The sequence below is a fragment of the Rousettus aegyptiacus genome, unplaced genomic scaffold, assembly GCF_014176215.1.
Source record: "Rousettus aegyptiacus isolate mRouAeg1 unplaced genomic scaffold, mRouAeg1.p scaffold_m13_p_12, whole genome shotgun sequence".
Lineage (NCBI taxonomy): Eukaryota > Metazoa > Chordata > Mammalia > Chiroptera > Pteropodidae > Rousettus > Rousettus aegyptiacus.
In genome coordinates, this window is record NW_023416287.1 from 58,106,658 (window position 1) to 58,133,456 (window position 26,799).

At 38.2% G+C, this 26,799-nt stretch overlaps 2 protein-coding genes across 15 annotated transcripts in view; one reads left to right on the top strand and one right to left on the bottom strand.

Moving 5' to 3' along the window:
* Positions 1 to 73: 73 nt before the first annotated feature.
* Positions 74 to 26,702, top strand: CABYR (calcium binding tyrosine phosphorylation regulated). 8 transcript variants are annotated; one of them, XM_016118420.2, is made up of 6 exons: positions 74 to 1,579; positions 3,171 to 3,235; positions 6,826 to 6,998; positions 7,098 to 7,151; positions 17,396 to 18,664; positions 20,759 to 22,813. In XM_016118420.2, the coding sequence occupies exons 3-6, from the start codon at positions 6,851 to 6,853 to the stop codon at positions 21,355 to 21,357; spliced, it is 2,070 nt and encodes a 689-aa protein (XP_015973906.1). In that variant the 5' UTR covers positions 74 to 1,579; positions 3,171 to 3,235; positions 6,826 to 6,850; the 3' UTR covers positions 21,358 to 22,813. The 8 variants fall into 8 exon arrangements, with proteins under 8 accessions (XP_015973906.1, XP_016022461.1, XP_016022544.1 ...); XM_016166975.2 differs by having other exon boundaries at positions 74 to 6,998; positions 20,759 to 21,362; positions 22,726 to 26,702; XM_016167058.2 differs by having other exon boundaries at positions 74 to 4,564.
* Positions 23,235 to 26,799, bottom strand: part of OSBPL1A (oxysterol binding protein like 1A) — a 178,137-nt gene continuing 174,572 nt past the window's right edge. For all 7 annotated transcript variants that reach the window (XM_036229911.1, XM_036229912.1, XM_036229914.1 and 4 more), the window contains one exon: positions 23,235 to 24,470. In XM_036229911.1, coding sequence (XP_036085804.1) covers positions 24,368 to 24,470 — 103 coding nt within the window. In that variant the 3' untranslated portion in view covers positions 23,235 to 24,367. The remainder of the gene's footprint in view (positions 24,471 to 26,799) is intronic.

The following is a 26,799-nucleotide window of genomic DNA, read 5'->3' on the forward strand; positions in this document are numbered from 1 at the left end:
AAGCACTTTTTCCTTTGAAAGTCAACCAAGTAGAAGCAAATAGTAGTTTTATAACCAAAGGTATAACTGTTTTACTAATTTATTAGAAAGCCTAGTCTATAGACTAGATAAATAATGCTTACATTTTAGGAATTTCCCACTGTAAAATTGTGTAATAACCAACTTTTGAGAATCTTTTAACATATTACTTGAAAAGATCATTCTTGAAAGAACATAGAGTTTTTTGCCTCAAATATTTGCTAATGAAGAATTCGCTGGACTTTCTTTTATTAGGATTTAATAATTTTCCCCTTAGCTCAGTTTATTTGATATTATAAAAAGAGCTCAAAGTTATTTTTAATCCTTTGTTGCTAATTTTTATTGTCATTTAATTTACCTCCTTGTCCAGTACTACACACACCTATGGTTTTAAAGAATCAAAATACCTCAGTCACTTAAGAATTTCTACCATAATTGTATGGCTAATGTGGCTCAATCTTAAAATTAGATTTTTTAAAAATTTATATTGAGCTAAACAGTAGCACTGTGGGATGTCGTTTGTTTACATATCCTTTTAGCTGAAGGACAACCTCATCCAATTATAATTCTTTAATATTTCTTAACAAAGCATGGATGGGAGCAGCTTTAAATGTTGACAGATTTAATCTACTTAATCTAATTCCTTGACTGAAATGATTATTCTTTACTGATTTTGGCTAAACTATCTTCATGTTTCCCCACTTCCAAAGCCAAAGTATTTATTCACATTGACTTTCTTTCTGGTGTGACTCATGCATAGATTTCAGTTAGTAGCCAGAAAGGAAAGATTGCTATCTTTCAGGAAGTGAGTGGATCTAGAAGCCAAGTAGATGCTTTCTGAAGAGAGAAATTAGTGTCTAAAAATATTGGATGCCTGGTTTCATCTAGGCTGAAGGGAAGAACATTATGAATCTTTAAAATGTAGCTTTTGCCATTTTGTTGTCTTCACTGTAGTATATGTGAAAAGTCAGGATTGTGGAGCATTTCTGAATCACGAAGTTCTTGTTTCAGAGTTTGAATATTGTTCAAACTTATTCAGTTGAATTTTCCGTCCAAATATTATTCAAACTTGTTATTCAGCATTCAGAGATTACATAAAGACTTGTACTTTGTAATTTTTAAAGAACCATTCCTTCATTAACTGCTTTAAATTTTTTTATTTCTCCTTCAGGATTTCAAATTAGTTTGTGTTCAGGTCATTGAACTGAATAGACAACTTTACAACACCATCAAGTAGATTTTCTTTAATAGGCAAAGAATAGTTGTGTTTATAAACTCTTTCCTAGATTTGGTGCATAACAATCCTTGTGGTTTATCTTAATATGGTGGTGGAACATGGAGAAGGGAGTCGGTGGTGATTCTAAAGACTAACAAAAGTACAGTGTACTCACTGTACCATTAGATTACTGAAATCTGAGTACATTTTTTGAGTCGAGTAATTCTAATAGTTACCTGGCCTGTGTGCCATTACTTAACCAACCTGTGAACTACCGTGATCTGCCTAGAAATTTCGTTTGGTGTACATTACTCCTCACTCCTTGTTGATGAAGAAAATAATCATGTAAGTGGAGTCATTTGCATTTATGTGTGCTCTTTTTGTACTGGTATCACTCCTTCCTCTTCCCTATTTTGGAAGCTCCAGATGGATTTTGTAATTTATAAATGTCACATATATTTTTGTATTAGATTGTGCCTATGAAGAGAGAAGTCGCTAATGTATATTTTATATACTCTGGACACATAATTTGACACTTGGAGGCATGGTCTAATAATGATGTAATATGCACCTTTGTTGTTAATATATTCAAGGTTTTACTTTTATTGGGTTAGGTATCTTTATGATTTTTGCACATAATAGTGAAATATTTGAGTAAAGAATTATTTTCAGATGTCACAGAAAATTAGAATAGTTATTGCATATTGTGTAAGTCAACTATTTACAGAATTTGCACTTTATATCTCTGCCAACTAAAATGAAAGGACAATGCATACCTGATTTTTACTTGATTGCTTCATTAAGCAAATTGTGGCAAGTATTTAAATATGACTCTACCTGGGAAGATACACATTCACACAGTCATGATATACTGTTTGGTATTTATATATTTTTAGATTCTGTTGGTGTTATATTTTATATTAAAAAAGAAAAAGAAAAAAAAAGCATATCATCCCAAGAAGCTAGTAGTAGAGGAAGGAGACTTGGAAGATAGGAAGAGGAAATACAAAAGGAGAAAAGGACAAGGGGAGCAAGAGAATGGAAAGTTGGTCCATTCAAGACGTGCCCTTCAGTAGAGAGTGCAAAAATCCTCGAGTACACAGTGTAATTGGCTTCCTTGTGAAAACTAGCAAGGGGGCTGAGCTCTAGCTCCCAGTCGACTGGGGAATAAAATCGAAACACACTTGTAAGCGAGGTGAGCTCTGGGTTATAATTTCTCCTCCCAAAGGCCAGTGGCTCTCACATTTTAGTTTTATAAATTAGTCCTCTCTGAGATTCTGATTTCAGTAAATTCTAGGGAGGGCTTAGTATTTTTAACAAGCTCCTAGGATGATTTTGATGCAAGTGGTCTAAATTAGACAAACCTTGACCTACATTTTCATCTTTTGGTAAGTAGTAAATCTGAGAGAAGGATCTCACACAGGATTATGTAGCCAGATTATGCTCAGTCACAGAGTTTGTCATTGGACAGCCAAGGAAATGCTTCTCATCCCTTGGCTTTCTAAACTAGGCGGTTTCCTGAGCTGAGTTTTATTTGTTTATTCTAAGCTGAGTTTTAAAAAAGAATTCAATCAGGTGAAAATGATGGCTAGAAGGATGTCTCAGGCCTTGTACCTACATAAAGGCACAGGTGACAACATGGGTGTTTAAGACCAATCTCTAGAAAGTCAAGTAGAAAGGAAATGGTAAGGTGAGATGGGGGTTATTTGAGATCACAAAAGAACCTTGGGCTTCTGTAGAGTAGGACTCTGAGGTGGGGCCAGGGGACAGGGAGCAATGGATAAGAGTAGATTCATATTTTAGTTAGATCTCTAGTGACTAAAAGGGAGATGAATACAAGGATAAGATTGTAAAACATCATTAGTTTTAGAAATCAAAGCAGCAAGTAGTGGTTTGAAAATTTTTGGTTAAATGTTTTCACTAATTTGCATTTCAGAGAGACTTGGACAAAACCGGCATTGGGGAAATATGGAAAGTAAAGCCTTGCCTTCTGAGTTACAGGTATTCTGCATAGTACTTAGCATCTAGTAGGTGTTCAGGATGACCCACCTAGTTAGGCTACACAAGCATAATTGTCTCTAATTCCAAATGACATCATAAATAGGGCCTCTGATATTTGCACTTGGTGTGTTTCAGTTTCATTATACTTTTGATAGTTAAACATTATAAACCAAAGCATAAGAAATTATGACAGCTTCATTCACTTCACTTTTATTTACACTATGAAAGTGGTGCTGAGGATAGTGATGGATAAAAAACCCCCTCTGCAGGCCTATCATCACATCAAAATCTAAAAGCATTTCTTTTAAAATATGCTTGTGACGAGAAAGAACTTGTCTGCCACATAATGGGTACTTAGTAATAACTATTAAATGGATGAATTAATTTCCCCAGAAAATGCTGTGTGTAGCATAGATGCATAGTTGGAGCTTCAATGTTGCTTTTATTGCAAAGTGTGGCCTTATGAAATTTAACGATTTTCTGTGGTTCTTGTTGTTTTTTGAAGATTTGAAAATCTGTTATAATGCAGGCTGCTTAGAATCTGATAATCATGATTATGGTGTTATTTAATGCCTAGCACAAATATACAAACCTGAATCCGTGAAAGGGTAGAAAATGGGTATTTTAAATGAGCCAATGTTCCTTTAGTTAAAACACCTGATGTGACACAGTACTCCTTGACTTGCAACCTGTTGCTGGTGAAGGTCTGGTTTGGGGAGGATAGGTTATGGCTGAGGTATTCCAAGACTCCAAATTTAAGAGAAGCTTCAGGATTAATGTCAAATTTCCACAGGTCAGTTTCTCAAGAGGAAACGTACTGTGTTGCGTAAAGTTGTTCTCTTTATACTAGTGTTTGTTGTGTACACCGTGGCAGAAATTATTCTTTGAAAAAGTGACTTGAGAGTAACATCGTGGGGGGATGGGTAGTGTGAAAGGGAGAGGAGGTGGCAGCGAGATAGAACTGCCATAAGTCTATTTCTCTTTTCTTCCAAATCATCTCTTATTTTAGATGGAGTGACCAAAAGCGGAGAGGCTGTCGCCTCGATTCCTGGCAGTTTGGAAACGCCAGTTTCCCTATACCCGTTGGTACTCAGAAAAGATGGAAGCAAAGCCACCCTGCCCCGCAGAATTCCAGCCTTTGTGCCTTTCGGCTCCCTATTGGCTGGGGCTGCTGGAGCCCCGCCTCCTTCCATTGTGGGGGCGGGGCTTTGTGACGCACGCCCTGACGGGTCCCAGGAGTATAAAAGGCCAGCTGGGCGCGCTGACTTCTCTAGGAGCCGCCGGCAAGGAGTCAGCAAGGAAGCTCTTTAGAACGTAGCCGGAAAGAAGGTGGGGCAGTCCCCCATGTGCCCCGGAGGCAGTTAGGACGGTTCCTTAAGTGATGGGGAAGGCGGAGGGCCGTGGGGAGGGGCTGGCCACGCCAGTGAATGTGGCAGCAGCCTGGCCTCTCCTGAAATAGTTGATGGCCGCTCGCCCACATTTCACTGCACTCTCCATACCAAATGGCAAAATAAGCCCAGGCCCTGCGCTTCCACTGACCCTGGCGTAGGTCTTTAGGATGTGAGTGATGTGTTCCGGTTACGTTTTCTGTCGCTCCAAAGCTCTCACTCGCATCCTCAGCCAAAGGCACTCTTTCCCCTACGCAAGCGTTTACCCCCTGTGGTAGTGGGTAAACGGAAGTTCACAGTTTGGCGCAGGGATGCGGGTTGTAAAATTTGTTACTTTTGAGATACCTTTAAAAGAGATTTGGGGACAATTGTCAAGCTTCACTTTCCAGCGACTCTCAATGTATTTGGGACTTTACCCACTTATGTATTCATATTGGTGTCACAGTATTTCTCAACTTGCTCACCGCAATTCCTTACATGGGATTGCATAGTAGGCCACCCAGCATAAATTGTCCCACAGATTCATGAAGTCTGTGGTGGGGTCGGGGTGTGGAACACCGCTTGGAGTGGGAAAGATTAGGGTCACAGCATGGCTGCTCGCCCCACAATTGGTAGCACCAACTGCTACCTGTCTGCTGAGAGGGTGTTTTGTTAGTTCTATCATGGCTACTGGTAAGCCACATTAAAAATATGACCTATCTACGCATACTAGGGTGCAAAGGGTATACATTTAAAAAAATATATGTAATTACAACCTATGTGCCAGTCTGTGTCCCTTAACGTTTAGCATGTGGGTCTGACAAAGCTGCTGGTTTTTAAAAGATGGTTTAATTTAGTAAAGCTCGTTGAAGGACACTCTGGTAGTAAGTTTTCATTAAGGGATTCAGTGTACTTATGTTCTCAAAGGGTTTGCTCTGGCCAATCCAGATTCATGCTTTTCCTGACCTTTGGGAAGATGAAGTGTGCTTTTTAAATATTCAGCATTTTGCTGAGTTGCTTTTTCATTGGAGGTTGGCCACTTGTATAATTGCTGTAACTAAACTGCCACTTAGACCCATGAAACTCATTATCCTATTTACTGTAGGAATGATTTTGAGGACATGGTTCATTATATCACACACTATTTTCCTCTATTTGAGGACCCATAGGAGAAATTTTTCCTGGGTCTCAAGGTCCAGAATAGCTGTGATTCCCCTAAGCAAATTTTTTTTTTTTTTTTTTTACATCTCAAAACCCGAAGCATTTATCCAACTGTTTCCTATCTTGTCATGGCTGCTTGGTAGTTTAGGGGCTGATTTAACACCCCATATCAAAGTGTAGGACCTGTGGGTTGTATTGGAATACTAACCTTACCTGTAGCTTCATCCTAGTTTTTCTACCATAAATTTTAAGTTACCACTGGACTGATTTCCTTAAATATTTAATTTTCTTTGCAGGTATTTATATGCTTTATTTTTTAATTTTTTTTTTTTAGAATGAAACAACACATGGATACCCAGTTTAGGGTGGCAGCCTCTGCAACCCTGAGAATTACAGGTTCTCCTGTGCAGTACCTTTGGTACCACTTAAAATCCAGAAAGGCGGGAGAGGGGAGAGAGAGAAAACCAGGGCAGAGGTTAAGGGAGGATATGAGAAAAGAGGTATATGCATGGTGGTGAGTGGTATAAAACCACATGTAATTTACACCTATTCTGATTGTTAAATTAAAAAAAAATGTATACCTAAAAAGATGATCGATGTGTCCAGGGATATTTTTAGAAAAATGAGATAAAAAGACATTTTCTTATAGAAACCCTACTTCGTAACTATTTGCAGTATATACAGAAAAGCCAGTGTCTCTGTGGTTTAGAAAGATGTTTAGACACAAATAAATGAGCTTAATTTATTTTTTTTTGAAATTTTCTTGCACAAAATATTGACTGAATTTTACAGAAACAAGTCCCCTCCCCCCCCCATTTTTAATATCTGGAGTTCCTGACAGGGCTTTTCCCATGGATTTCTTTAATAGCACATAAAAAGCTATTGGTAACATGATTTTTTTTTAACTATCATCAAGAATTAACTAAAATAAATAACTGAGATTAGAACTAAACCTAATAATTTTAACAGATTTGTACTCAGAAACTATAGTTAAGAAATATTTTGTATAGAAAAGTTTAACCACAACCTTTTTTTATAAGACTTTGTTTTTCTTCATTTTAGTTGAGATTACAGACATCCTACCAAAATGATTTCTTCAAAGCCCAGACTTGTCGTACCTTATGGCCTCAAGACTCTGCTCGAGGGAATTAGCAGAGCCGTTCTCAAAACCAGTCCGCAAAACATCACCCAGTTTGCAGCTGTTTATTTTAAAGAACTTATTGTGTTTAGAGAAGGTTTGTTACTGCTTTAGATTATATATTTGTTGCTGTGAAAACGAAAGTATTTTAAGTTGGGATTTTTTTGTAACTGATCTCCTGTATTTATTCCTTCAGAGAAACCTTCTCTGGATATAAAAGATCTGGTTAAACAATTTCATCAATGTAAAGGTAAGTACCAAAAGTGGTAATAATTTAAGAATACTGGTTATAAATTATTGCATCATTAATAGCATACGCTCAAACTTAAGATGCCCACAAATGTTAAGCTAATCATAGCTAATCATACAGTGTATGTTTAAATAGTCAAACTGCTGATGCTTTATTATTATTGAATCAGGTTTTTTTAAATCTGGGGACTAACATTTTGGAGGATTCTAGATCTCAAAAATGCAAAAATAAGAAACATTTTTTGCAAACTGCTTGGTATAATGAGACCTAGAACAGTGTGTGTAAAATTATGACTTAACCCCTTTCCAATATGCCCTATCTTTAGGGAAGTACAGTGAACTTGAAGAGAATTGGATTTTGTGGTAATACTCAAGTTATAATGAAATATATTACTTAGGAAAGTTGTATAGATAATATATTTCATTATAACTTGAGTATTACTCTCCTTGGAAGATTTTTTACAAAGAGAAGTTTAACCACCACCATTTTTTTCTCCCCAAGATGATTTAACTGCAGTCCAGGCTGGAGGGCAAGAAATAATTAGGTGTCACTGACCATCTTTTCTGTATGTCTCTATGTAGAGAAGAGATTAAGTTTTTCATATAGAGTGGTGTCCTCTAGGTTCTTTGACACAGGCTCTGTATATCTGCTTATAAAAAAAGGCAGTGTTTTATGTGTAAATGTTTACCTTATGTGAACACAACAACATGAAATTGAATGAGCAGAGGAGCAAAGAAAAAGGAGAAATGAGAAAGGCAAAGTCACATGATGAAAATTTGGGAAGATCACTATATAAGCAAAAGAATATATATTGGTCAAATCTGAAGGATAGGCATACATGTCTAACAGAATGGTAAGAAAAAGATTCTGGTAGAATTTTGTGAAGAAAATCAAGATTCATGGGTCAGTGTGTGAAATAACTAAATTTTTGCTACATTGGTTGATCAACAATTTTGGAATGATCATAGAGAAAGGTGAGATCACTGAGTTTCACTTTGGTGATGTTAATAGATAATAACATAGCCAAGATAGGGAGAAATCAGGAGTAAGACCTTGGAAAATATAAAAATCATGAGGATTTGGACCTGCAGTGAAAGAGACACCCAAAACAGACAGCAAGATTAAAAATAGCAATAGTCAACATTTGAAGGAGCAGGAGAGTGAATCTCCGTGGTTTAGGAATATTTTATTGCATAGTCGGGCTCTTTCTCTGCAGGGTCCTGATGGCATTCTCAGCTTACTGCGGGAAATAGGTCCAAGACTTGCTTACCACCAGCAGGGTATACAGACAAGTGCTAGAACATTGACCCTCCCCTTCTCTATAAGCCTGGTTTCCTAGGCATTCAAGGTTATTATGCTTTGTACTTGTGTCCTCTATACCAGGACCTATGTTTGAGAGCTATGGGAGTATGCAGGCTTACTCTACTTGAGAATGGTGATGGAGTCAGTGACTCTTCATGGTGAAAGGTAACTAACTGGTAGCCTTTGAGGCTAATTTGTATACTGTAGAATTTACCCACCATTCAACTTAGCAAGTAAACTATAACTGATGTGGATTTTGGTCCAACTAGGTTAATGTCTTTGAATCTCAGGGTTCAAAATTAATATACTGAACTAATGGAGCAGCCATACTTTGAACTGAGGGAAGGCAGGTAGGTGATACTGCTGCTTTCCTTCTCTACTAACTACAGATATCAAGGAAATTGACACAGTATACAGATAATCCTAAAAATAGGCTCGCAGTATGGCCGTAGAAACAAACTGCTCTTTAGGCAATAGAGCAGAAGTGAACATTACTTGTTTAGTTTACCTAGAAGATGGGAAGGTAATATGAAGGTATGACCAGAAAATATAGAGTTCAGTGTTACTGTCTAATATCAGTTGGGCTCATTTTTCTGTCTGCCTTTTGTTGTCATCCCAAATGGACAAACAGGATTATTAATTCAGGTCCTATCATAGAGATGGCATGAGTCCATGTATATCCAGGAAAGCATCACTATGTTTATCCACAGATAAAGAGGCACCATAAGGGTCCCACTTGGTATAGGGCATTTCCTCCTGAGTGACATTCTCCTACCTTCTCACTGGTTTAATTCCCCGACTGCTATTCCTTTGGGAGCTCTGGGTAAATCTGGCTACATGATGGTTCAGTTCTCTACAGTGAAAACGTGGGTGGCATCTTCATCCTCTAAATGGAACTTCTGTGGATCCCAGAATTAAATATGGATGGTGGCATCTTGCTTTATTGGTCCCAAGGATTGTGGCTCTTCCAGGCTTTCCATGACTCACAATATTGGGAAATTAACCATTCTTTGAGGACTAAGTCAGGTGACCCTTATTCTAATCTTTCAGTCTCTTCAGCATGAGGCTATATCCAGCCTAAGGACAGCACCAGGTATTAGAACTTGGTGATGTGGGCAAGAGCTAAATGCTATCCCTGGTGTATTGGTCTTCATTCATCTCCCAGATAGCAGATGCGAGCATGAAAGACGTGTTTCGTAAGAATGCTCAGTCGGAAGGCTGTATCTGCTAAAGTTATTCCCAAATTAGTTAGTTCACTGCCTAGAAGCATTACTACCGAGTCGCCCATATGCCTGGAAAGCATGGAGGTAACTACATCCCTACATGTACCATTTGTGTTATTGAACACTTCATCCTGGGATTTTCCTTAGAAGGGGCCTCATTTTTGGTAAGGCCTCACAATAGGGCCAGTAGTGTTTATCCATCTTCCCAGTGCCTTCAAAATTTTCTGCAGTCAGGTGATGGAGGAGGGAGGGGGAAAAGAAACATGTGGGAGCAGACTTTTCTCACTTTTCTGTTGTCTCTCATCTTTCCCATTTTTCCAGAGCCTAGAATCTTTAAGCTGGTCCTTAACAATGATGTAAGCCTTCATTGTGGCATTTTACCCACGCGTGTCCATTTCTAAGGCAGCTCATGCTATGAAACACATTCTTAGATCCTCTTTCTGCAATTTGATTAAACAGAACTCACTACCATATGAATCAGTGAAAGCTCCCCCATTTCTCGATCTTCTCAGGAGAGTTTCTTCATCATTCATTAATTGAGATTTTAGAAACTCAGGTGATATTTTAGGCAAAAGAGTTGTCTTTTAAGTTCCACCACATAGTATATGCTAGGAAAAGAAGGGAATGGAATTAATTGAGTAGCTGTTTTGTCCTAGGCACTTAAAATACATTTCCTTTATTAAAACAACTTTATAAGGTTGGTGACATCATTGCAATTTGACTCAAGAAATTAAGAGAAATCTGATGCTTTAGAGTGGTTAAAAAACTTGCAGTCTTCTAAATATTAAATAATTGGTAGAGTTGGGTAGGAAGCTTAGATCTTCCTAGTAGCACGACTCATGCTTTTTCCACATTCTAGGCTCTCGCTGGAAAAACCTTAAATTCTTGAACTGAAAGAGTAAAGGGAAAGGAGTATCAGCTCCCTTTCCTCTTATTATCTCCCACTGTTTTACTTCTTCATGTCACCTTCTTATGTGGAACCTGTAGCCCAGATTGTGCTAATTCTCATCTTTTCACCACTCAGTGAAAAGGGCAGGGGTTTCTCCTTCAGAGTAGTAAATGAGATCTCAACACCACTATCACCTTCCATCCCCGTAAGCCTATTTGAGGCCCATTTCCAGTGTTAGCTCTGTCTTGGCTTCCAACATAGGTAGGCAATAACCACTTCTTTTGAAGTATCAAGAGGGCCTAGCCCACCTCGATCTCCCACCTGAGTCACCCTGTTGACTTTCCTAATGGATCCTGGACATTCTTGACTTGGCCATATAACAGTCATGAACTGCTGCTGATCATCAGGCCCAATTTCAGTTTCTATACAGCACCACAGCTATGCATATCATAGTTATGCATATCATTAAATATTGCCTTTTTATTCATATTAAATATAATAGTTTTAATTTCTTATGCCAAATTCTATTTTTATGCATTATATTTATAGTTGGTTACATATCCTATTGTCTATACACTCTTGCAAACAAATAAGGAACATATCTACTTCTGGACTGTCCGTACTAAATTTTGTAAAGTTCTGGTAACACTGCACTTTCCTGGGTGTATTTTCAAATAAGGCTATGCTGACTCCCTAAATACAGTGATTGGAATTATGCCTATACAAATATATTTTTTTGAAGTCTAGCATTTGCCTAAACAAGGTTGCTAAGAATTTCATTAAGTTTAAAACAGGTTTGAATGATCATTTGGCAGTGTTTTGGGGAGAGGGTCTTAGGTCCTTCATGCTATTCCATTTTGGTAAGTTAATCAGTCGGGGAATTGTCTATACTAAAAAAGGCAAATAAATTATTGAGCAATGGTTACAGTCAAGAATTGGGGTCAGATTGTTAGACTAGAGACAGAGAAAACGCAGTGTTGGGATTAGGAGAGGAGGGGCCTAGGTGAGGAGCAGACATGGCAAACCAAGAAAGCTAGAACAGGAAACCAGGTTGCCAAGATGAGGTCAGGAACACTAGGAGACAAGAGTCAATATGTGAAAGAACAACATCTGCTACCCAGAAACTTCAGTAGGTCCCTTATTTCACAAAATCCAAACTCTTCAGTGTTGTAGGGAGACTTTCGAAAAAATATTAAACTAGTGTATAATTATTCCTCTTTGTTCTGTTGCTCTCTACTTGCCAAAGCATTCATTTGCTTTAAGGAAAAAGCAAGTAGAATATGGGGCAAGGAAGTTGTTACTCAGTATTGAGTTTCAAAAGTTCATAGTAAGAAAGCTAAAACTTTGGAGTTTTGTGGGAACCTATTTTTGTTAAGATTTTCTTGAAATTTCCAGAGCTGAGTTTTGATTTAAGAGCCAAAGCTACTAGACTCGAGTTTTTACTTTGTGTAAGCCATAGAAAAAGGGGAAAGGGATAGGATATACAGTCATTTCCTGCTGCAAAAGAAAGGGAAATGGAAAGTCCTTCTTGGCAGTGGATTGTGGTGCTGGAGTGTGGGTAGCATGTGAAGTGTGCTAGTAGCTGAGATTGGAACTAGAGACAAAGTAAGTAGGTAGAATCTCTGATTTAAGTCCATAAAACCTGAGCAGGAAGCTTGTTTTTTGCTTTCCTGGGTGCTGTCTAGAAGAATGTGTACTTCTCAAGCCGTGTGGTTAGCATAGCACTGCATTTAGCGGGAAAGATTCTACATTCTGCACCTACATAGTAATTGTCATGATCAGACATTCAGTAAGTAATTGTTGAACAGAAGAATTTCATTTGAAGCAACAGATTAGAAATAATGGAGAATCTTTCTTAGATGAGCCTGAGATATTTCTGGTTTCCTGTGACCTGTGTGTGGCTTTTAGTGGGGCCAAATGTGTTTAGATTGTCCCAGAGTGCTGAATAGCAAGGAATCAGCATGGGAAAAAAGTGACATTTCTCAACCTGCTAGCAGAGAGCTATTGCACGTAATGTCCAAGCTCGGAATAAAATAAAAATTGGCCTCAGATGCTAAAGAGGACCAAATTAAGAAGGAGATCTCCCAGACCTTGAGTGAAATAAGTAAACTGGCCACATTTTCCAGAAAGTAGAACACTCAAGTAGTAAATAACAGCTGAGTCAGAGCCCAATACCCAGAGTCTAGGTAATATGAGTTATGCCTTTACCAGAGGTAACTGAGAGCCAGCAGAAACTGACAGCATGTAGATCAGAGCCAGAGATTACTCTAGCGTTCAGGTGCCCTCTTTAGAAGTGGGAGGACCTTTGATAAAAGAATAATACTTCTAAAGACTGAATAACCAAAAGAGACCTTTAAACTAGAAGAAACAAAAAATTTTTAACATAGTTTTGCCATTTGGAAATAAGCATTTTAATACAAACTGAGATCAGCTAGAGAAAGTAATGCTTTCTAACATGTTAAGTCATAGTATATAAATTTTTATCCCTTCATAAGACCATCGCATGTAAAGATTTCTACTATTTGAAGTTATCATACCTTTGCAATCATCTCATTTCATATCTTCATAGACCTAATGCAACAGACAGATGACTTATCACCTGAAGTAATTTCAAGTCATTAGATTTTGATTTATGCTACTTCTTCCTTCAGGAGTTCCCTTCCCTCCCCTGTCTACCTTTCAAATCCTATATATCCTTAAAATCTAGTTCATTATTTCATTTAACAAATATTTCAATTCCTACCCATTGCTAGATGCTGTGCTAGGTGTAATTCAGTAGAGAAAGATTTGTTTCCGCTATAATGGAGTAGTTAATATTGGACTTACCCTCCTATCATAAACGACTGTAAAACCTGGAGAAATTATATTAAATAAAGTCCTGTACCTGGATTCTTAGGAGAAGGGAGTCATAGAAATTGAGCCCTACATTCACCCTGGTGGCATTTTTCAAATTCTTGTTCAGGGAAATAGAGGCCAAGTAGAGTGGAAGAGGAAACAGAGTGGGAAGAGGAAACAGAAGCAGAGTTTCTGCAGGGCTACTCATGTGGTTGGATTTTGGGCAACAAAGTACCACAAATGAGGCATTTGCAAAGAAGGATCCCCCAAAACTCTGCAAAAATATTTCTTTTGGGTTTTGGGCCTATTCCTAAGCTATTCATGTGGAGAAAGGCTTGAGGCGACTTAGCAGAGAAGAGCTATTGGGAGATTAAAAGCTAAGCAGGGATTTCAGAAGTGGTATGCTGTTGGAGAGGCTTGGGAGTTTGGGCCCAGCCAAAATGAAGACATAAGAAAACTTGGCAATTCATTTGAGACCCCAGGAAGGTCATACCCTAGGAACAAAGTGTGCTAGAAGAACAAAGATGAAATAACCACTTTAACAAAATCTAAAACCATGTTTCAGAAGGATTAGATTTACCATTAGAGCAAGAGCAACACCAAATCAGAACCTATACAGTATGTCATTTGTAATTTCCAGCATACAATTAAAAGTTACTATACATTCAAAAAAGCAGAAGTGACTAATAATCAAGAAATTAAGCATACTCGTTAGAAGACCCAAAGAAGATCTAAATATTGGAATTACTACATGACAACTGAAAATAACTATGATTAACATGTTTTGAAAAGATGGAAAAATGGATGAAAAAGACAACTTCAATAGAGATAGAATCCAAAAATAAGAAATAAATGGTTATTACATAACAGCTAACTAAAAACTTATTGGATGGCATCACTAGCAGAAGACAATTAGAAAACTAAAAAATAGGGCAATAGAAAATATCCAAATTGAAGTAAAGAGAAAAACAACATGACAGTGTAAGAGACATACATGGGACATGATCACAAGGACTAATGTGTAATTGGAGGAGTTACATGAGAATAGAGAATAGATGGGAAAGTATTTTTCGAAAAAATAATGGCTTAGACTTGGCCCAGTCTAATTGAAAGGTATCAACCTACAGATTCAAAAGTTTGGTGAACCCACAGTAGAATAAATACAAAGAAAACCACACTTTGATACATCATGGTCAAATTGCTGCAAAAGATAGACAAAATCATGAAAACAGGCAAGATAAAAAGGCATATTACTTTTAGGAGAATAATAAGACAAATAGCTGATTCTTTAACAAAACCATAACAGACAATAGAATGACATCTCTAAAGTACTGAAAGCAAAAAACTGCCAACCTAGAATATACCCCTAGTAATTATAGTCTTTAAAAAATGAAAGGAAAATAAAGACATTCTCTGACAGACATGCTAAGAGAATCCATTCTCATCAGACCTACTTTACAAGAAATACTTTCAAAGACATTTATAAGCAAACAAGGAATAAAATGGAACTTCCTAAATCTAATGTGTATGCATAAAAAAAACCTTATAGCTAACATACTCAGTGGTGAATATTGAATACTTTTCCCTCAGACCGGAACCAGGACAGAGAAATCTAATATCAACATTCTGTTCAACAGTGTACTGTAGGTTCTAGTCAGTGCAATAAGGCAAACAGAAACAAAAGAAAAAAAAGCATACATATTGGGAAGGAAGAAATACAACTATTCACTGAACATGATTCTGATGTAGGAAATTCAAAAGCATCCTCTTGATAACCAGCCTTATACCACAGAGAGGGTGTATGGGACACAGCACAAAGTTTTCTAGACAGTAAGTTAAAAAAAGTACAATGTATTATCTAATCTTCAAATAATGAATTCAACAAATGCCAATGAGAAAATGTGTATTACTGAATTCACCAAATAAAAACAGAGATGGTATTTAAAAAGCGGCATATACCATACCGCCCCCCCCCCCCATGTTTCTTTACTGTTTCTAATTATGCCATGTATCAGGGAAATGTTCAGCTCCAAGTAACAAAACCAATTAACCATGACTTAGAAAACAAGGTATCTGGAAGTGGTGTTCATTCAGCTGCCAATGCTGTAATAAAAAAGCATTATCTAGGCTGTCATTCCTGGCATATTTTATTTGGCCCCTCATGCTACTGCTCTAGGTACTGTGTCCACATTTAAGTCAGGAAGGAAGAGAAAGTGGCACCAATGACACTTGTCCCCTTCATTAAGAAAGGAAACTCTTTCCAAGAAGTCTGAGACTTCCACTGTGTCTCATTGGACAAGGGAGGCTGGTAAAGTTTCTAATAAAGGAAATCATATTGGACAGGGCTGGTTTTGACCTGTATTTTTCCACAGGGGGCTCTCTGGCATCTTGGATGGGGCAACTGTGAGGGGCCCCTTCCACACCTGTCCCATCTCCTTTTCAAAGAGTAACAAAAATTACTTAAAAGCCATTGTATCCCATACATATTTTAGTTACTGCACCCACCACTATCAACGTATTTTGTGGTTTATTTGGCTTTCCCTTATTATAATTGCAATAGTTTTGCAGTTTTCTGCATCTTAAATGTAAGGCCAGACTTATTTAAAGTTTCCTCCAGCCAATTATTTTCTTCCTCTGAATGTTCATAGATCTTTATTAGGACCATTTATTAGGTACTTAATATTTTTTTTTTTAACCTATGTTTGTATACCTACCTTATTCTCCCCTACTGAACATTAGCTTTATGAGATTTCACCTTAATGTTTATATCCTCAACAGTGACCTAGTACAGCGGCTTACACACAGCACAAGCACCAGTCAAGTGTATTAGTGGATAAAGGACTTTGTGGGTGGGGAAGTCCTGAAATGGTGAATGGTTAGAAAAATGAAGTATTGTTCTAAGCAGAGGGAGGCAAGAGTGGATGTAGCTTTTTTTCCTTCCTGCACAGTTTTAGTATGTTAATCCATGTCCAGAACTAGACACCTGACTTGAATTTACAAGAAATTAGCAGCTATGCAAAGAAGCTACTGTAAGACTCTGTTCTTTAGGAAGCACCTGAACCTATGAAAACGTCCTGAAAGTTTTGACTTGAAGCAAACACATTCTTATAAAGCAAATTCTACTTCTCCTGCAGATTTTATTATATTAGGGAAATGCTTCCCTGAGAGAAAACCCTCAGTAAAGCAAGCAGGTATGAAAATGTTAGATGAGGAACCATCAAGGTGGTTACACAAGTGAGTGACAAGCAGAAAATGATTTGTTTTCTAGCTCTAGGGGTTTCTAAATGTCACCAGCTGGCTTGACCTCCCAATCTGTCCAAGGCCTTTCCTCACGCCTGAGGATTCCTTCACTCAGGCCCTACTTGTGGGGTCCAAAGAGCTCTTTTTCTGCTCCTCTTGGCTGGTACAGTAGGACCAGTAGGCTGCATTATCACACCTCGCTACCATTTTAAGTTGGAATATAAGACATTTCCTAATGTAAAAATACCCTCTAGTCCTCTAGTTTTCCAATTCATTAAGACTTTAAATACCAATTTCCTTAAATTGAGGAATGCCTTTATTAATATAACAGCATGTTTCATTACTATTATACCAGGTGAAGATTAGATATTTGCTAGATAGAAATCTCGCCCCCCACCCCTCTTCCTTAGCTGTGTGCCAAAGTTTGGATCAGTAGTTTTTTCCATGGAGATTTTCAGCTTCCTTATTTCTAGGCAGAGTTAGAATCTTTCTGATGAAACTGGTATCTATCTGATCATTACTTGTCTCTCTGTGCTACTTGGAGTCATTTATTTCTAAGGAGATGAACTGAGGTGTCTTTTGATTGCACAGGACAGGAAAGTTTCTTTACCCACACTAAATCACAGATGTTGGGATATAAAACTCTTTTGTACTTGTGTATATATTGACATTTGAATGCTCAGCCCATTGCTGCTTTCTTTAAAATTCTTCATTTGGGAAATATATACTTATTAATCATCTGGCTGTTATTTTAGTTGAGAAGTGGTCAGAAGGAACGACACAAGAGAAGAAACCAGAATGTATAAAAGAATCAGAAGAAACATCTACAGTTTCCCAAGAACCTACACGGATGGAAAAATCTACAGACACAGAGGAGGACAATATAGCTGGACCACAGTTTATCAACAAAACCACTCAGTTCCCATCAGTTCATGCTGAGCTCCCCCAAGAGCCTGAGGTGACAATTGAAGCAGTTAGTGGTCCTTCAACGCCATCTACTCCTAAGATTGCTACCCCACCCTCATCGCCATGTCCAGCAGCTGTCTCACCAGAGGTTGCCTATGTCCCAGCTGACCCAGCTCAATTTGCTGCTCAGATGTTAGGTAAAGTTTCATCTGTTCATTATGATCAGTCTGACGTTTTAATGGTGGATGTGGCAACAAGTATGCCTGTTTTTTCCAACGAGGTGCTGAGCTCAGAGGCTGCTGAAGATAACACGGTAGCTGCTTCTGTTGCATATTCTGATGAGAGGGTAGCAAGGCAGGTTGTGAGCCAAACATCTGGCCATGTAGACTTGGGTTCAAAACCTAAAGACAATAAGGCTGAACCATCAACGGCTTCCTTACCCCCCTTGCAGGATGAACAAGAACCTCCTGCTCATGATCAAGCTCCTGAGGTCCCTTTTCAGGCTGGTCCTGAGGTTACATCAGCCATTCGTATATCATCTGTCTATAAAGATGAGCCTGTGACTGAAGGAGTTACTTATATCGAGCTAATGCCAGAACAAGTAGCCATCCCTTTACCCGAACAAGCTGCTTCTCTTAAAGAAAATGAGCTGTTACCACCAGTTAGTTCCACACCTATACTCAAGACAGACTCAGGCACATCTGAAAAATCTGTAGGTTCTGCAAAATTTGCACAGTTGGAGGATGCAAAACTTAATTCCTCAGTATATGTGGAGGGAGAAGCAACAGTTCTGATCTCTGACACCTTTCTGAAAGGTCCATCTGCACTATCCCTGGATGCAGAGGGCTCTACCAAAGTAGTAGGCTCTGAAAAATCTCTGCACCTTGAAGTGGAGATCGTTGCAGTAGTCTCTGAGCAGGAAAAGTCACGGGAAAACTCTGCATCCCAGGAGATGGGAGTCAACCCTGTGCTTTCTGGGGAAGCTACAAAAACTGTGCACTCAGGTACATCTGTAAGATCATCTAGTGGCCCCCCTCCTCCTGGTCCAGAAAATCTTACTGAACCAGAGATCGAACCAGAATGGGAAGCAGCACCTGAACAAGGTTTGATGGAGTCAGGTAAGAAAATCAGATACTTACAAAGTTAAAAATTACATTTCAGGTGACATTTGTATTTCAGGTAACCATCTAGGTAGGCTCTCTGAAGATTTGGTCAGACGTCTTACATTCAACAGCTTTTTAAAATGCCAAACCTATTTAAAGGCTTTGTTGTGTTTGAGATTTTACCTTTATGAGATGAGCGATTTTAAAGTGACATCATCAAAATTAGCACTTGATCATTAGCACTTTTGTGTTATTCTTTTGAACATATTATGTAGTGAAAAACAGAGCCTTTAGTCAGGTCTGTGATCTGAATACTCCTGTTACAAAACTGTCATTAAGGGGTATTGGTTCCCAATTTCTCACTTGTGAATGTAAAATCAGACTACAGCAATGCATTTACATAGGTGGTGGCCTTTTAAAGTGAAAGAATTGGTGGTGTGTTTGACTGTGCTTTCACATGGAGTCAGGAGAGCTCTGCAACCTGGTTTGGGGAGCTGGCTCAAGCACTGATTTTCCTGCCTGCGAGCCTCCTGCAGCTGAGGGAGCAGCTTCATTGTTGGATGGAGAGAGGAAAGGTCAGGACGAAGACCTGTCACACAGGGGAGCAGGGGGGTAGCAGCAGTAGAAAGAACAGTCAGGCACTTGAGCAATGATGGGCACAGCTAAGATGACTGGCTTTCTTCTGTCAGTTCCCTCACAAGTGCCCACATCAAGCTGCTCTTTTTGGCTGCTGAACTATCGCTACTGCTTCCCTGTGACACAGACATGATTTGACCTCCATCTCGATCTAATTATGACATTTGGTCTGCCCACCCTCCTAGACAAGTGCAGGGGCCTGTCTCCCTTTAGGGAAAGATGGGACATGCATGGGCCAAGCTCCTCCATTCCTTTTGCAGAAACTCTCTGAACTTTGACTCTTACTAAAGCCAGAATGATAAAGAAATGTTACCAAAGCAGGTGTTTAGAGATCAAATTCTGTCTGGCAGTGTGACAGGGATTCTATACAGCTGAAAAGGCAGAAGCCAGTGCTGGGAGTGTAATGTGTGAGGCTGGCATTACACTTGTGGCTTAAGCGGCATTTCCATACCAAGTCACTGTTTTCAGGTGCTTAACTATTACCGAGCAAGCATTAAGAGGATATTTAACAAAAATACTGAGAATTTGGCTTGCGCATATTTTTAAATTAGTTTTAAGAAGGATCAATTGAAAGTTTCTAAAACTACTGAAAATGCACTAGCTTAATCATGTGCATAGTGTCATCCTTTCTGGGAAAGATAAGCTGCACCAAGGACAGGTGAACCCAGCACATGTGGGCAAACTTCACCTGTTCCATCAGGGGTCTTTTCTCTACCATCCTATCTTCTAGGACTCAGTTCTCCAAGACAGTACTATCTTTATTAGGCAAGTCAAACTGGACATTACAGAATCCTTAGTGTACCTAGATGGACGGCATGCATAGAACTCTTTTTTCTTAAAGAACTGCTATGGGACCAACCAGCCTTTTACTGCCGCCTAGGACCTATGATTTCAAGCCTTGCCTAAAAGCAGTGCTCTCTGGGGTTCTGAGTCCTAGATTATGTGACGTTTTTATGTGGTGACAAATTAATGGGAGGTAATAGTACCTGAAGGGCCAAAGAGATTTGATTATGTGATCAAAAGATGGTACCTAATATGGATTTCTTTCATAAAGAAAAGAATCACTATGCAGATGAATTAACCCTTTTTTTCAGTGGCTTAACATACTCTTCGATTAATTTTTTGGTAAAGCCAAAATTGTCGATTTTCCTTTTCCTCTCAAGGACCTGTAGAAGCCATGTCTAGAGTTTAAGTACCTGGAAACAGCAACTTAGAATGAGATTGCTTCTTCAGCCACAACTCTAGTGTTCCTGCCTTGCATCGCGGCACTGTTCTCATTTCCCAACTGTAGAGAATCTCTCCTTTCACATTACCAAACACAATTTACTTAGCCCTCTCTATAGCATGCTTTATGGCACATATTTACTACAGCTGTTTATTTATATGTAAACGAAATTTATAAAGACATTTCTGTGCATAGCGCCTGATACAGAGACCAAACCTCTAATGCCTGCAAATTTTTTTTTTTTATAGCAATAGCAACAAGCGAAGCAGGACAACCACCACCATATTCTAACATGTGGACCCTTTATTGTCTTACTGATATGAATCAACAAAGTCGCCCATCACCGCCACCTGCACCGGGGCCTTTCCCCCAAGCAACCCTCTATTTATCTAATCCTAAGGATCCACAGTTTCTGCAGCATCCACCGAAAGTTACTTCTCCAACTTATATGATGATGGACGACAGCAAGAAGACCAGTGCCCCACCTTTTATTTTAGTAGGCTCCAGTGTTCAGGAAGCACAGGATTGGAAACCTCTTCCTGGGCATACGCTTGTTCCCCAGTCAGACACCTTGAAGAGATATGCTGCAGTCCAAGTACCCATTGCTGTTCCTGCAGACCAGAAATTCCAGAAACAGCCCTCAAACCCCCAGAATGCTAGTCCTCCTACAAGTGGACAGGATGTCCCCAGGCCACAAAGCCCAGTTTTTCTTTCTGTTGCTTTCCCGGTAGAAGATGTAGCCAAAAAAGGTTCAGGATCTGGTGACAAACATACTCCCTTTGGAAGTTATGGTATTGCTGGAGAAATAACCGTGACTACTGCCCATGTTCGCAAAGCAGAAACATAAAACTGGTAGGTAAATTTTCCTACCATAATATGTAGGCCTTAAACATGAATTTTTAGCATTTTGATTTGTTGACCTGGAGATTGAGATATTTTAAAAAAATAAATTGAATTGAGATATGCAGTGAGTTAGGGTATACTCTAATTTGATAAGATTATTGCCTCCAGCTTCCTTATCACCAATTACTAATAATGCACAGCAGTGCACTGTACCATTATGACCCACACCAAGGATCTGGTGCCTAATATATGAACCAATCAACCCAATCACTTTGAATACCTGGTTCTGTGTCTAGCCCCTTGGAAAATAGTAAAAGGGGATGGGATAGATTTGAAAAGTCTTATGTGGGAATTTACAATCTAGTTGGCATATTGAAGGGCTGGAGAGGAGCAAAGACAAAAGAGCTGAGAACTGGAGAGCAAGGTAAGAGATTCTATATGGAATACCTAATAAATGGTAGTAAGAGTTTGCTCCCTCTTAGCGTGAATATTTATAGGATGGATTGGGAACACAGAGCTCAAGAGACAACTGGAAATAACCATAGATAAGAGTTTTATCACTCATTTAAAAGTTTTTCATTCAGCCGTACTTAATGCCAGGTATTGTGCTAGCCCCTCATCCCCCACATGTTTACAGGACTGAGCAAACCATGAAATGTATACTTTAGTGGAGAGGTGGACAAAAAATTACAATGTGTTAAGGAGTATGAAGAAAATTAAACATGGTACTGATACCGGCCTGTCTTTTTTAGGCCCAGGGTATGAAAGCAGCCAGCCCTGCAAAGAGCCCAGAGTTCTAGGGCAAGAAAGAGCATGGGGGCTGGAGGTACTGCAAGTGGGAAGCAGGGGAGGGTACATAAGAGGAAATTGGAGGCACGAAGAGAAGACCATAATTCAGGGTCCCTGCATACCAAGGAGAAAGATTTGGACTCAATGAGAAACCAGAAAAATGATAGATCTCTCTGGCTGCTATGTGGGAAAGGATGAGAGGAGGAGGTCATTAGAGGAAGTAGGGAGACTGAGAGTATATAATACAAGTGTTATACCTACATACCAAGGAGTTCAGTTACTTAGAACTGGTGGGAATTGGTTCAAGTAAACAGTGACTATATTTATGGTGACAACTCTCAGTCATCAAAATATCTTAAGGCTATGGGCATTTACTTATTCCCTCTTTAGACTTTTAGTAGAATGGGCAGAATGGCTGTTTTCAGCATGAAATGCTAGGATACCTTAGTGCAAATGCACAAGTAACTGACTAGATTCATTACTGCTTAGTGACAGGAGGGGAGACCTTGCATTTTAATCTTCTCACTTCACATGTTCAGTTTCATGATTAAATTTAAACAATTCGCTACATTATTCCTAACAGATGCCGAAAATGAGGCTGTTTGAGTCAACGTTCAAGGTGGAGTCTGCCACCAAGCCAAATATATCAATAAACTTCATGCAAGCATAAATCCTTGTATTCTTGCTTATTTTGTAATTCAGGAGGTAGACAACCAATCAGACACAAAAGGCCTTAAATCTTTTCAGACTTATGACATGGTAGCATTTTCCAACTCTTGTACACACTAAAAAAAATAACCGCTCTCATTCTAGCTTTTCTAGCCAGGAATTACCACTTGATAATTCTGTTATTTGGCATTCACACCTAATGAAGAGTAGCACTTCCCTATAATACTGCATTTCCCCAGAGCTTACTATATACTGAGTGCTATCTACTTACCGCTGTGTGTGCTAGGCAGCTGGTTATCTCTTGGGCCCTGGGGATGGCAGCAGCACAAGGACTTCTTCGTAAGGACATTCTTGATAATTTAGGATGGTACGAAGTGGCAACATTAGTACACTTGAAAGTTTAAAAGAAATCACACTTTTTTGTAACATTCTAAAGCCTTTATTTAGCATCAGGTAGATTATTTCATTATAACACTTGTTAACTTCATGACAGCAATTAAAATAATTTACTGGCAGCTACCTAAGGCCCCTTGAAGTAATATATCTCAGTCTGGGGTTGGGTGGATAAATATAAGCTTAATGTACCCCAATTAAAGGGGCAAAACTACTGTACAGTAGGTCTTCATACATTAAGTACACAGGTGCCTTGCAAACTTAAAATGCACAAGACCTCCTGTTATATAGTTTGATACTTACATGAGTGCAACTTAATTTTTCTGGTGGCATTTGCCACTGGAAGTTGAAGCATTTAAAAAGGTTTGTCATTATGTAATGATGATGATGATGATTAAAATCTATTTCTAGGGCATTTTTTTGTGAATTGCTAGATTTTTATACATATTTTCAATTCAGACGTACAATTAAACACCTCTTAATTCTAATGACATTGATTACAGAATTGTCAAAGTAAATTCAGAGCACTAAGATAAGCAAATGAAATACCCTTTTCAGTTTAATTCATTAGAATTTTCAAATCAGGATACCTATTCTGAATAGTCAGGCATTTTTTCTTTCTGGAGGTGTGGGAAGGGGTAAAATTGAGAGGATTAGTTAAAAAACAGCCATCTTACCAATGTAGTCTTTACAAAATGACATAACCTTCTCTGCATTTGAGCACATAAATGTTGTATAGGAGTATTCTAAACATTTCAAAGTTACACCTAAAACATTCAAGCATGACAGCATAAAATATTCAAAATAACTTGATTTGGGATTACTATATAATTTCATAAAGCTAAAGTTACATTTAGGTATAAACTTTTAGTAAATATGGCAACAGCAACCATAAAAAGCACATTCTCCAGTTATCCAGCAATTTCGCTTACCTCAATATAAAACAGTACTCCAAGTATGTTTGGATAGCAAAATGACCCATTTTCCATAACACTTTCATCACCAGTATCACCTTATGCCCTGCTTTTCTTGGGTGAAATGCAAGTTATGAGTGGGTTTTTTTTCTTGTTTTAGAAGATGAGTAGAAACCAAGGGAAAAAATTTAAAAACATAGATTTAAGACTTATTTGTAGATTAGCCAAATACCCTGACTTGTCTGCATTTTAATAAATGTCAGGCAAATTAAAGTAGTTTCTGTCCCAGTAGCTGCCCGAGTAAAGCCAGTCCTGTGCTCCGTTGTAGGGATTAGGACCTTGATGGAACCACCTGTTTAAAGAGAAAAGACAAGATTTACAGGGGAAACTGTCTGAAATCACAGGGTACCTGCTGCTTCACTGTCTTGAGTATTCAGAATTACGGATTTCCAAAGAGTGTGAAGAAGTGAGAGATTTTCTCTTTTGAGGGCATATATATAGAATAGTCCAAAACGTGTAATGATACCATGCAAAGTTCTACAGATTTTCCACAGCATCTAGCAATATTACTTAACAGAAGTAGGACCTTCTGTCTAGTAGGGTTGTTAGAACCAATATTTTTGTCTAATTGTTCATCCTATAGCCCCATTCCTTCTGTTAGAAGGCATTCTTTTAAAAGCCAATAGGAATAGGAACTAGGATAAAGCAATTAACTTCTACAACCTACCTACAGTAATGTGAGAGGTGCCTGGTTCAGATGAAATGCCCCCCAAGCCTTTAAAACTCTGCTTTACAAATGAGTTTAATGTTAGAGAAGTTGAATAACTTGTCCAAGCTTACAACTAACACCAAACTTAAGTTTCATTTTAAAGACCATAATTTTTCAAACACACTATGCCACACATAATCTACTGAAATTAACCTAGTCCAGATTTTCCTGGGTCTCAATTTTTGTTATGTTGACATGTACTGTTAGGTTATATCCTAGCTTTTAACATCCTAAGTTGTTTTATCTAATTCTAGAAGAGCTGCCCTAATCATTTTCTTGCCCTATGAAAAACTTGTCTCCCATTTCTCACAGTCCTAGTTTTCTTTAGGTAGTGGAAAATCAACATTACTTGCTCAAGAGGTTCACAGTTAAATTTTATGTAACATTTTCAAAATATTTAGTTTTCAGAGTAACATTTATGAAAGCAGTTTTAGATGTCACCATTTTTTCCAAATAAATTGCTTCTAAAAATATTTAACAAGAGTGATGTTAGATTTATTTGGTAAAGCACAAATGTTCCTTCCTACTACCACAACATAAGCATTAAAAACCCTGAGAGGAAAAAAAAACAAAAAACACCTTAGGCTATTTCCTTGAAGGATCATGTAGTAAACTGCCATTAGACCAAATTTTCTAGAATACTATTACATAAATTGATTTAGTTTTAGGGATTTTCCCTAGTTAGAAAATGTAAAAGTCTACTTTAAATGATCAAGATATATATTATTCAGACTTTGGTAACCAAACTAGAAATATGTTACAGAAGCATTATTTGCTACAAATCACAGAATTTTTGTCTAATATGAACTATATACTCCTTTGGATCTCAAAAGTCTAAGCAGAAGAAGCACTTTCGTTAAGTACTTCAGAAAAGCAGGAGAATCAAAATCAGGGTAATCAACAATAATTTTAAAAATTAAGGAAGCTTAAGGCCCTGTGTTACAGGATTTCTTCCATACAAAATAGGATGAAAAAGCTGCAAGGAGACATTTCGCAGAATGACAGGTTTAATAGCAAAGGATGTTTTCTTGTTTGCATGTAAGCAACTTTCTCTAAAGACCACATCTGCAAGACTCCCTCTTGAGGAGAGTTCAAATACTGCATGAGAGATGAGCACGTTGGAGCTCATGATCTGATGAAAAAAAATTAAGGTTTCTTTCAAATTCTAGTTCTCTTAATTTTGAGCACTCATGTCTGGAAACCTCTGCTATCATCATACAAAAACGTCTGGTTAATTTATATAAAGCCAAACATTTTAGGAAAGGATGGGTAATAAATAGGAAAGAGGAGGAGGATAAAGATTGCTTTGCTACCTTTCATTCAATATTTTTGAGTCTACAGAGTCCACGAGTCTTTATCAGTAAAATAACATTCTATAAAATATTAACTCTGCACAATGCTCATGTTGTGGGGGGAGATGATGGCATCAATTTTTTTTGGTGTCATCACCCACCTCTCCTCTTCTTCAAGTCCTGTGTCTCTCACCAGTATCTACACTTCTTCCCCATGCTCATTAAAGTCTGTGAGCTCCTCTAGGAAAATAGGTCAGGATGACAAACAGCCATTTTCATAAGCAGAGCAGTTTTATAGCCTGAAAAACCCTGGAGCCTGAACTCTCTTCAGTGAGTGAAACAAGCATTAGCAGGAATGTCAGCATTTAGTGTGGAAGAACTTGGGACAAGTTACGTTTCTGAGTGTGATTTTTATGAAGCTAGTTAGCTCTAAAGAAAATGTTTATAAAAATGACCGCACACTGCCCTTATTCAAACTGAACTAAGCTATTTAAATATACACTACAAGTGGTGAAAAAAAAAACAAGTCAATGAATGTGCAATCTTCTTACCACCACTAGAAAAGTGCTCAAAGCACATTCTTTTGACAAAAGGTCAGCAGGATCTCTTTAAAGAGCTGT

Coding starts and splice junctions, on each gene's coding strand:
- CABYR (XM_016166975.2), top strand. CDS start 6,851: ATGATTTCTTCAAAGCCCAGACTTGTCGTACCTTATGGCCTCAAGACT. Junction 7,152..17,395: donor ACAATTTCATCAATGTAAAG/GTAAGTACCAAA, acceptor CTGTTATTTTAG/TTGAGAAGTGGTCAGAAGGA. Junction 18,665..20,758: donor ACAAGGTTTGATGGAGTCAG/GTAAGAAAATCA, acceptor TTTTTTTTATAG/CAATAGCAACAAGCGAAGCA.